The 12,571-nt window shown below is 36.3% G+C and overlaps 1 protein-coding gene across 1 annotated transcript; it reads right to left on the reverse strand.

Annotated features, from left to right (window-relative positions):
* Positions 1–3,298: 3,298 nt before the first annotated feature.
* On the reverse strand, positions 3,299–7,735 carry LOC112169135 (guanosine nucleotide diphosphate dissociation inhibitor At5g09550). The gene is made up of 13 exons (XM_024306113.2): positions 7,544–7,735; positions 7,192–7,254; positions 6,976–7,059; positions 6,632–6,739; positions 6,343–6,515; positions 6,023–6,134; positions 5,841–5,921; positions 5,697–5,759; positions 5,100–5,201; positions 4,852–4,976; positions 4,090–4,300; positions 3,781–3,855; positions 3,299–3,509 (listed from the first exon to the last, which is right to left on the reverse strand). Exons 1-13 carry the CDS (start codon positions 7,628–7,630, stop codon positions 3,456–3,458), a joined length of 1,338 nt encoding a protein of 445 aa, XP_024161881.1. The 5' UTR covers positions 7,631–7,735; the 3' UTR covers positions 3,299–3,455.
* Positions 7,736–12,571: the final 4,836 nt, after the last annotated feature.

Below are 12,571 nucleotides of genomic sequence, written 5' to 3' on the forward strand. Positions count from 1 at the left end.
ACTTAGAATAAACATATAAAAGATATCAATCAAGCAAATTTAATTGAATAATCTCACAAGAGCAACTTAGAATCATAATCATAGGAATCGAAAACGTCATTCAATCATAAAATTTCAAAATTAAACTTTGTTCAAATATTATTGTCAACTAGAAACAATTCCAACGAAATCAAACAAGGTTACAAAGAAAGAAGGTGAATTACACCGTGAGATAGAGATGGGGATGGTTGCTTGGCGTTTGGATTCTTGAATCTTGGAAGCAAGTCTTCAAGGTGGATGATGGATGATTATGCTCACGGCTTGGTTCTTCTCTTCTTCTTCTTCCTTGCTTGAACGTTGATCTTGCACTAGAGGATGGAGAGAGAGCTTGATGTTTTAGAGAGTAATTTTCTGAATTGTGAGGTGTGAAAAATGTCAAGAATGAGAGAGTATATATAGGGGAATGGCAAAGACTCTCCAAGCTTCTTGATTCTTCTATTATTTTTCAAAGAATTATCAGAAAATGCCACATAACTCCAACCAATCGCAGAATGCCATGTAAGCCCTATTGTGTTGTCCAACCAATCAAAATTCTCTAAAATAATTACCTAATATTTAGTTGCTGAATTTCCATGAATATATTCTGATTTTATACTTGAATTTCGGCCAAAATATCTTTAGGGAATTTAGGGACGAACCTAGACTTGTTTTGAGCTTTTTTCTTGTTGTCCACACTTCTTCTTTCCTTAAAACTCTCCTTTGAATATCTCTTGCGTAATCTTTTTATTCTCTCATTGATTTTCACGCCAACTCTCTCTCTTTTTCACGGCAAAATGCAAAAGTCTTCCAATAATATCTCTTGTGCGTCACAAAACCCTAATTTCCATGGGCTTTTATCCATTTTGCCGAAAATCCAATTCAATCCATAGAGTTTTTGGGCCATGTTGCGTCATTTTCAAGCCTTGATGCCTCTAACGTCATTTCCATCATTATTTCGATGAAGTTTCTTAGTTAGCTCAGGAATCTTGCTTGATACACTTTCCTCTTTTGAACAAGGTTTCCTGGTTGGAACAGGAAAGCTTAATTTCTTCATTTCTGCTCATTTGCGTAGCCCTTTTGTTCTTGTCTTAACTCCTCTCAACGTTGGCTAGCTCATCTTTCCTTTCATGAGTTCATTTCCACTTATTCGCTCCAAGGACTTGAAAATAGAAACTATTACTAAAAATAGAAACTTTCCTAAAAAGAAAACAGAAACTTTCCAAAAATGAAAAATAGAAACTTTCTAAAAGTAAGAAATGGAAACTTTCCTGTTCTAAAATGGAAACTTGCTAAAAAACAGGAAAAAGAAACTTTCCTAAACTAAAAGGTTTCATTTAAGGAAATAACTAAGTAAATACGAGGAAATAACAGTTAAAACGTCGCATTAAAATGCTCATATCACTTACATGGCCGGAATGCTGCCACATGTGGTGGCGCACTGCCGCCGATCAAAACTCAATATTTCACAAAACTCCCAACATCAAAGATGTTCATCTCAGCATGCTTGTGAATTTTCATAACTAGCTCGAAGTCAGAAAATAAGCATAAAGGGTCAAAAACTACCTCACAAGCCGTGGATTACCGTTCAATCCGAGTTGAACCAAGTTTCACGTGAATCGATCCAAACAACCACCAAGGATCGATCAAGGAGGTTGCTGCGAGCTCCCCAAGCTAAGTTTGAAGCCCCGCCGACGTTGGAGATCGGAGAACCAATCGGGTTCGATTTCTCCAAAAAGTCGCCGCTAGAGGCTGCCACAGAGACGGCCGTAAAAGGGAGGCGAATCATTCCATGCAGATTTCAAGGCCGAAGGTCGCCGGAGAATAGAGTTTCGACCGGGTCAGAATACCGGGTTTGGGTCGGGTGGATCGCAGGTGATTAGAGAGAATGGAGCCTTTTTATGATTTTTTCGGAAAGGTAAAAGTAAAATGGAAATAGTAAATTTCTAAAAGTGGAAACTCCTATTTATAGAACTTTCCCAAAACTTCCGCAGACCATAACTTTCTCATATGAACTCTGATTGATGCGAACCACATGTCCACGAACTCGTATCGACGCGCTCTACAACTTTTGTAAATGAAGTTTTGGGAGAATCCTATCGTATAAAAAGTCAACCTTGAACCCCCCCCTTTAAAGTCATACTTTTCGAATAAAAATTCGTCCGAAACACTTCCGCTCCATCCACGAGCCACGAAACCATCCAATAACCATAAATTAGATTCTTGAAAATCCTCGAAAAATAAATACGAATTTCCGGGGCATCATAGCTTGTGCTTATTGTAATCAGGGGTTCAGGCTCTACGCCCCCCCCCCCCCCCCCCCCTCCTGTATTTTGCAGTTTCATCAATTAAGGCTTGAGGGCAGCTGCACCAGCCCCCTTTTTTAAAAAAAGAAAGTATATTTGTAACTACTAATTTGAAATTTCAGCTCTTGCCCTTTTTGACATATGAATTTTGATTGATTAGACTGAAATCTGTGCTCATAAGGAAAAAAAAAAAAACTGAATCGTCTTAAGAATAGGGGTGTGCAAAACATGATACTAACTGGCCAAAATTGACCATTAAATATGGTTTGGTTCAGGTTTTTTAACTTTAAAAATTAAAAGCCGATTCTATATCGAACCAAATCATTTATTAACTGGATTGATGTGGTTTCTCTTGTGCTTAAACCGGGGAACCCAAATCGACCGGTATGTTTGAAATATAATAGATAAAAGTTTATAATTTATATACATAATAAATATATATTCATTTATCTAGTCTATTCTTAGTATGTTCTAAATCTTCATTTATAGCTTTATTCTCAAATGAAATACTACCATATTGAATCCAAGACCTAAAACCCTAATATCACTACAATTACTTTGATCATTTCACATCATATCTCTCAATCATTCATTCTCTAACCGCTAATACTACCATATTAAGCTACTATTGATGTCTAAGCCATCAAATAACTGAATCAAATCTATTCTAGGTTTTTGGGTTTTGATTGAATTTTACTATGACATTTTTCATAAACGGCATGTTAATATTATATAGGTTAAAACCACTTAACTGACCGAACCAAATCATCTTTAATTGGATTGGATTAGATCGGATTTAGCTAAATTTTTTTGATGATCGGTTGTCTAAAATGCCTAAACCACTCACTTTGGCATTGAGATGGTTTGGAGTCAAAACCGATCCAATCCAATCCGTGTGCACCCCTACTTGACAATTTTTCATTTTCTTCTCTCTTGACGCCATACGCAACGTCTTTGCTCAAATGACTAGTATATATAGATTTAGTCTAATAAATTCCACCCAAAATTTTCTTATCAATAAATCAAATTTCAAATACTTAAATCTTTGCACACGTAGAATTGTAGAAATAATAATCTAAAAAAAAGTAGCATCCTTGTCAAATTACAGCTTGTGAAGAATACAGTTGAAGTATTTTATTCTTCAGTAGCAGCACTTGCAGCACTTAGATCCACAGAAAGATCAAGAGCCTGAATCATTCAAACAACAGATAAACCAAAAACAAAACAAAAAATTAGCTCAACTAACCAATTCTACATAAATGCTATAGTAATTCTCCCACATTAAATAAACTTTCATTAATTCATAAGAACCAATAATGGAAGAATATCACAAGTAAACACCACAAGATGGTTGATAACATCCATATGCATTTGCTAAATCAAGAAGTTTTAGGAATTTTTTGTTGTGGCCAATTGATTAAAGGTATTTAATTGATTGCAATAAGCAACAAATGATTACCTTTCCAGTAATCTTACTATACATGGCTAGAACATCATTTACTGTGGACTCAAAGTGCGTAGTTGGATCATAGCTCTGCAAGAAATTATATGCTTAAAATCAATAACAACTATATTTTCCATTGAAGGAAGTATATATAATTCAGAATGAAGTAACCAAGCACTAAGGTAGCTAGCTATTATTGTAAGGATAATGGATAGTGCACTTTTCAAGCGTGATTTGAAAGAGGAAATTTGACACATTTCTCTCTAAGGAAAAAGCAAGTTTTAATGATAATGTGACAAATGAGGCATAATTAAATCTACTTACGGTAGATATGTAGCAACTGTCGCCTTCATGGTCATTATTCGGTATGTATCTGTCATAAGAGTCATAGAAGATTTCATCTATAGGACCAAGTAGATCAATGCCAGACTTTAATTCAACTTCAGGATTATCGGTCTCTGCTATCGTTGAAACAAAGGCGATGAATTTTCCTTTTGGAGCAACATTATGAGCATAAGAGCAACAAAACAGGTACCTGCAATATCATAGCAGTGAAATATCTACTTATGAATTCATTGCATTAAAGTTATAACTAAACTTGTGAAGTTAAGGAAATATATAACAAAAACGTATAAAGGTGGTGGGAGAAGTAGGCTAGAATTAGAATCTCAATAAACTAATTAATATTTTTCTTCATTTCTAGAGATAAGTATTATAATCCTTTTCATTTTAATCTATAAAAGTAAAGAGGTAAAAATAATTCCTCAGCAAATTCAAGACTTACGACCACGAGTTTTTTGTATACTATCATTTTTTCTTAAAGACCTTAAATACACTTCGGAACACCTCATATAATGATTTTGAGGAACTAGCTTTCTTTAAAACCTTTTGTATGTTATGTTAAGATCATTGATGATGCCCTAGGATAGGGAGGAAAATTTAGGTGAGAGCTATAGACACCGAAGTGTTGCTCTGACTCTTTACAACACATAAGTAGTATCCTTATTCCAGAAGTAAAGAATGCTTAAGTAATTTCAAATTTTTTACTAAACAGTTACGTTAATAATGTGTATATTAGCCACATACATATCTGATTTACGACCAAGTTGCTTCTGTGGCAAAATAACTTGGACCGAGTGAGAATCATCGGTCTCCGGAATAGGATGACTCATTATACATATAGCACGAGCAACTTTTCCAATTTTCTGTACCTATTGACAATAGTGGCAAGTAAAAGTTATGTGTTAAAAAAAAAACTCATAATGTAATTAGGTAGACAGACTTAATAGATGTTGCATAAAAGTAATTTATTATGTAAGGTTTTAAAAGCATACCTTATCAGGTAAATATGAGGGATCACAAACCACTTTCTTGCATTTAGCAGTTTCTCCTTCTGAGGTCACACCAACAGCCTTTCCATTATCATCAAATTTCACCTTAATACAAAACATATTTATATTATACAAAATGGAATAAACTTAAGTTACAGTGACAAGTTTGAAAGAGAAATTGGGTCTATATGTTTCTAGTTTTTTGTTAAACAAAAACAATAATGAATATGGAGGAAATATAGAAAACAATGTCATATTTCAGATTTAAAAGTCATTCACATTAAAAAATATTATAACTTAATCTCATAAGAAAGTATCTTAATTAATATATTGGCACCATATATAACAAAAGTTTCGGGCTAGCATATTAAAAGATAAATCTCTCCCTATGTTTATTAGAATGATATCTCAAATATTGGTTGGTTTAACATGCAGTTTTCATTTAAGGTTTCCAAGGAACGAGTATGAATGCATTTTGCTAGAGCCTGAACCTAGAGGAAGTCACAAAGATCTAGATGCAAGCATCAAAATGTGGCACACTATACAAACCACATGGATGTAATTCTATATACACAAAAACAATTTATGTGACAAATTTACCTTACAATCCGGTTTGTTGAGCATGTAAGTTCCACCATAAACTGCACTTAAACGTGCAAAAGCCTGAAATATAATATAAGATTAGAAATAACAATAGTTTAATTTGTTGCCTACATGCGTACATATTTACAAATGGACCCAAACCTGCGGCAACTCTCCCAATCCATACAATGGATAGATATAAGGCGATCCTCCTTGAAAACGTGCCAGAGACTCTGCATAGAGCTTTACAAGACAAATGATAATTTAGTTATAATAATTATATAAGATTACCTCCTAGACCTTAAACATGCCATAATAAAACAAATTGCATAACAAAGTTGAACCTTCATTTTCTTCACAAACTCCATGGCTGGCTCATCTAGGTAAGAATCATCAATATGAAGTGCCAAAGCATGACCAATAAAATCAATAGTATCATCCTCTAGCTCATATTTCCTACAATGTATAAGATAATTAGTGGAAGAATAACATTAGTCATCTAAGTGTGTGTGTGTGTGTAATCAAGTAAAGTAAAATTATACCAGTGACTTTCTTTAATTACAAATTATTATGAATGCATGTTTTTTACTTATGATCCCAACTTTCTAGTAAATTGGATGTAATAGAAGGGGAAAATAGGTGAAAAGAAAAAAAGTAAGTATACGAGATAAGCTCTCTTGCTGTAACTTTATGCAAATCTAGTCCTTCATGAGATTTGGGATCACTCTCTTCAAAGTCTTGGACATAAATGAAGAACTTTCGTGCACGACGCTTTTCAAAGAGCCCCATCAATGGTGATTTTAGTGCTTCAACATCAGTTGCTGGAACTTTATAGATCTAAAAGCAACAATATTAAAAGCTTACACTAGTTAGAGATGTAAGAAGATTTGCTTCAATTTGATTGCAACAACTTACTCTATTATCCATATAAATATTATAATATATACATGTACCTTTTTCTTGTTATACACAAAACTACCATCAACAGCCTTAAAATTAAGATATTTGGTGACATTTGTGTGGATCAGGACACGGACCAAACCGCCATTGGCCATCATGAACTATAAGAGGAAATTAGGAAACCAGATAATGTTGTTAGAGCATATATGGAGAGAAAAAAAAAATTTCAAGAAAAGAGTTATTTTAAAAGACAAAAATTTGATTTAAATACAAAGGTCAAAATTCATCATGAGTAATTAAGATACCGACACCACCGATCTACAATGATATACAGTGAGAATTAAAAACTGATCAAATAATGCTTAATTGTATGTAATGATAAATAAAGTTTAGATACCTTTGGTATCATGTCAACGTTGTACTCCTTACTAGACCCCAATTGCTCTGGAGGTTTGTCATCTCCTCTAAAACGCTTCCAAAGCTATAGATGGAGCAGCAAATTAAAGTTTAAAAGACAATCGACAATAATTTGAACAATTTCTTATGAATTCTTATATCAAATGACACAAAGTTATCCCTGTTTCTAAATTATATGTAAGTGGAGTAAGTGTACTTGTGTAAGATTAAGAGAGGTCGATGCTCCTCCATAGTAGTCATTTCTATCCATATGCAAAACCTGTTTCATAAATAAAACATAAGACGAATAAGAAATGTCAAATGTCAAATGTAAATAACTGTATGAACAACAAAGTATTACTTTGATACTACTGTACTCCATTTTTGTCTGTAAATGGTTTCATTCATGACGACTCAATTTTAAAATTATTGATGAAGTTGAGACAAATTAGAATTGTGGGAAATCTTAGCATAAAAAATCTCTAATTAGCTATGAAATTAAGTAAAAGAAAGAGAATGGCTATATGCTTCTTAATTTAGTACAGAAAAAAAGAGAGTAGAATAGTTACTTTGAGGCCATCAACAGACAGAAGGCCACTGAGAATGCACTCCTTGAGACCCGTCCCTAAAACAATGATGTCGTACTCTTCGTCCATGGTCACCAAAGAGCATTCGAATGACAAATGATAGGGAGAAAGAGATACTAAGATTTGATTTATGTTTTTGGGTATGTGATTTTATTTTTGTAACAAGGAACAAGTCTTTAGCGGGAAGTAACGAGACTGACGCATCTAAATAGAACTATTTTTCTTCTTATTGTTTTGGTCTAAAATAAGCAGTTTGCTCTATTCACGTTGCTTTATCCACGTAGCATAGTTTTTTTTTTTTTCTTTTTTCCTTTTTTTGGCATCACAAGGAAAACATAATTCAAAGCTATTTTCTAATGATCCAAATGGTGTAGTTGTTCCATATTTATTCAAGGATTAAATCGGCAAACAATCAAATCAATTCAATGACATTCAACTAATTAAATGGATCACAATTAACAAACACTAATTTAAAAAAAAAAACACTTACCCCCAAAACACATTTTTTTAATACCCCGAATTTCCATTATTAATTTTTGATGATTTTCGGAAAATTATTAAGTGGTTGTTAGGATGATTTCATTATTCGAGGGTGGAGTGTAAGTGTTTCGGACGAATAATTACTCAAAACGTTTTATTTTCGAGGGGTCAAAGGATTGACTTTTTATTCATTCGGTTTCTCTGAAAATTTCTTCATGAAAGTTGTAGAGTGCGTCAATATGAGTTCGTGGGCATGCAAATCGCGAAAATCGGAGTTGGTATGAAGAAGTTATGGCCAACTGAAAAAGTTTTTAATTTTGGAAAAATAGGAAAAAAATCAGAAAATATGGGAAAACCCTAGGTTTCCATTTTCGAACCCGAGTTCTCTCTCTCTCCAGTCGCCGAAATCGGTTTTCCGGCCATAACTTCGCCATCCAACGATGGATTTGGGCCCCTCCCAAGTGTCGATGGAAAGCTCTCTTACCCCTCTTCAAGTCTGTGGTTTCTCACATTTCCAGCCACCTCCAGTGCTAATTCTTGGGGCTTTTGAAGCTTGTGAGACGTACATTAATCATTCCAAGTGACCCGAAGCAATTTGAAGTGTGGAGGTCGAATCGAAGAGTTGGAATTCTAGGATTTCAATTTGCCCCTTTTGATAGGAGCATTTTAATGGGACGTTTTAACTACTATTTCCCTACATTTCCTGCGTTACTTCCTTAAAGAAACCCTGTTTAGGAAAGTTTCCATTCTTCGATTGGGAAAGTTCCTAATTGTAGAAAGTTTCCGTTTTGTAGTTTCTATTTCTCATTTTTGGAAAGTTTCCGTTTTTCATTTTAGGAAATTTCTATTTTTAGTAACAGTTTCTATTTTCAGGTCCTTGGAATAAATGAGCTGAAATGAGCTCATAAATTGAAAGAGGAGCTAGCCAACATTGGAGGGAGGAAAGACAAGACACAAAGGGTTGCATAAATGTGATGACCTGGTTTTCTGTTATTTAATTTTGGTAATTAATAATGGACCAGTTGTACGAATATTTGTTATTATACTTTATTCGTAGGTTGTATGTGAAGTGGAATAGTTTTTGTATAATTATTCGAATTTCACAGTTTAGGGGGTCGTGTGAAGTTTGACTTATTATATGTTGGGATTCTCGGAAAACTTCTTTCACAAAAGTTATAGAGCGCGTCGATACGAGTTCGTGGACATGCGGAACGCGTCAATCGGAGTTCGTATAAGAAAGTTATGGCTAGCGGAAGAAGTTTCCGTTTTAGTATAAATAGAGAAAAATCAGAAATTCTTTCATAATTCCATATTTCCATTTCCGGAAATATTCATTTTCTCTCCCTTCTCTCTCTCATCTGCACCTTTAGAGTCGAAGTTTTTCGACTGACCCGACCCGAACCCGACGATCCGACCCGGTCGGAACTAGCAGCTCCGGTGACCTCTTCCGGTGAAACGAGCCCAGATCAGTTCGCCTCCTTGCTCCGGTCGTCTCTGTGGTGGTCTCTAGCGGCGATTCTCCTCCACAGCGGCGCTGCAAGACAGCACAAGTTGAGGAAATCGGACCCGACCGGAAAACGTAGCTCCGGCAACGGCACGGCTTCAAGTTTCCTTCCTTGGCTTCGTGGGGATTGTCTAAGTCAATCTATGGTGTTTATTTGGATCGATTTACGTGGAAATCGGTTCAACTCGGATTGAGCATAAATTCAAAGCTTGTGAGGTAGTTTTCGACCCTTTATGCTTATTTTCTGACTTCGAGCTGGTTATGAGAATTCACAAGCATGCTTAGATGAAGCTTTTTGATGTTGGGAGTTTTGTGAAATATTGAGTTTTGGCCGGCGGCGGTGCACCACCGTCTGTGGCTGCGTTCCGGAAGTGTTCCGGCCATATAAGGGACTGTTTGTGGTATTATATATGTTCTAGTCGTTGATACGAGCGTTTCGATATATAATATGCAAATTTTGGAGTTCGTATGAAATTGTTATGATTTTTACCGTTTCATACCGATCGATTTATTCGATCCGTGAGGATTCGAGCGTCCGATCGACTTGTGGTTTGGTCACATCGATCGTAGACGTATTCCAGAGACTTTGGGAGGTCTCAGATGTGGTTTTGCCTCGATTGGCGGCACTTTGGGGGTTTTAGTTCAAAACAGGGGTTTCGAACTTAAATCAAATGTGAATCGTCAATAAGTTGGAACCGTATGTGATTAGGTACTTGACGAAGTACAGTGGACAAGTATTTGTTAATTGGCGGCTTTGTGCTTTATTGAAGACGCAGCAGGAGTTCGAGGTGAGTAATCTCACAAGGTTTTTTATGAACAGAATTACCATTATTGTTTTGGCGTTAATCATTTAACTGCAAACTATAGTTGGTATTAGTAGACATTCCTGAGTGAATAACTACGTATATATATATTACGTCGGATATATATATATCATTGTGGATGATTGTGATGAATAATAATATGCATGATGGTGTTCATATTATTGTTGAATGTGACTTTTCAGGAAACAATATTGTGGAAAAAGATGTTTTCTATTGTTTGAAAAGTATTGAGCTTGATGTTACATTTTTGAGTCAAGCGTAACTCATTTTAAATGTATTGATCCTTGTACCAAGAGTCACAGATGGTGAGTAGGGATTAGGAAAGCCGAAGCTAGATGTTTGTAATGTTTTTAGGTTGGGTGCGACTTACTTAACGTCTGACTTAAGACCAGATAGGGTCTAAGAAGATTACATATCACAGATGGTGACAGGTTGCAGACGGTGACCTTGATGTTTGATTTCATGACTAGACGGGGTCTGAAGATCATGTGTCATAGATGGTGACAGAGCACAGATGGTGACCTTAATGTTGATTTTGAGACCAGATGGGGTCTGAAACCACATGTCACAGATGGTGACCAAGACAGGAAATAGGTAATCACGTCCATAGTCGGACGAGTGGTTACGATTTCAATAGAGCTATAGTCTGTCTGCCATTATAGATTATGGGGGTAACGGTCGAGGTTGCTGGAGACTCATAAGTATGTAGTTAAAGGAGAATTCCTTGAGTATTCTTCTTTTATGAGACTTGAATTGCTTCTTGATGGTTAAGTTAGCAAATAGAACATTGTCACAGCGGTGATTTATGTTGTCCTTTAGATGGAAAGGTTATGGAATGTTAGAAGGAATCATAGTTGCATGGTTTCCTTAGCTGATGTGTGTGAGTTGTTGATTGATGTTCATGAGTTACTCATACGAGCTTTCATAAGCTTACCAGGTTTTGTTGTGTGGAAACCCGGTGCACCATTCTTTTGGTGTAGGGGTTAATCCTGCAGGTCAGGGAAATCGTGGCTGAAGCTGAGGTAGCTTGTTGGCAGCTGAACGGGTAGGAAGCAAATTTTGTTGGCTTTGCCAGTGTATGACTTCCGCTATGTAGTACGCTCTGAGGAGCATTTACGCTTTATTTTGTGATGACAATTTAATTCGTAAATTTGTGCAATATATAACTCTGTGGAGCGAGTGTATATTAACTCGGATTGGTTCAGGGCATCAGTATGTACTTGTTTATAAGGAAAGATGTTCCAGGTATTTGTATTGATGACTGAACATTTACGCATGTATAATTATGGGATTATATATATCAATTTTTATGGGATTATATATATCAATTTTCATGTGTGTAAAATCAAGGGCGTGACAGATTGGTATCAGAGCGTAAGGTACATATTTGGTGACAATCAATACTCCTCGAGTGATGGCCCGTCTGCAGCGGATCCCCATCAGATGCTCTTTGGTATTGATATAGTCATTGGGTATGTAGTGAGCGGTAGGATGTGAGTCGTCAGGGTAGTCTCGGCTCAAGGGATGAAGTGTAGGAGCTAGATGTAGCTTCTATGAGTTGAAGACTTATAAGGAATGATGACCTTTAGTTTTAACTCAAGATTGACGTAGGGGATGGAATTGTATCCTCTGACGTAGTGTTGTGGTTGATCGAGTCATAGCGTTGACTTATACTTGTGTTTGAGAGTTATACATGTATTAACCACATGTTGTTATGCTCCTTAGGTGATGATTTCTCAAGGAGGCATAGCTAAGGGTCGAGGTAGACCCAGAGGCACGGGTAGAGCCCGAGGTAGGGGCAGGATTCCTCCTCCTATTGAGGAGATGTTCGAGAATGAAGTTGAGGCATCGAATGTTGAGCTACCTGTTCCACCTGTTATGGAGGTTGCTAATGTTGTAGATCCCACTCATTTGTCAAAGTTGGCAAAGGAGATTTCGAGACTGGGGGGAGTCCCATTTCAGGGAGGTACGGATCACATGTTGGCAGATCAGTGGATCGAAAACATGAAGACCTACTTCGAGATGGTCGTTTGCGACAACATTGAGAAGAGGAAGATTGCCACATTTATGCTCCAAGGCGATGCACGGGTCTGGTGGAATGGCACACAGAGAGTGATGGATGTGTCCACCATGACCTGGGACGGTTTTGTGGAACTGTTCAGGAAGAAGTACTTTCCGCCTTCAGTACGTGAGCAAGTGGAA

The sequence above is a fragment of the Rosa chinensis genome, chromosome 6 (genome assembly GCF_002994745.2).
Source record: "Rosa chinensis cultivar Old Blush chromosome 6, RchiOBHm-V2, whole genome shotgun sequence".
In the NCBI taxonomy this organism is placed as follows: Eukaryota; Viridiplantae; Streptophyta; class Magnoliopsida; order Rosales; family Rosaceae; genus Rosa; species Rosa chinensis.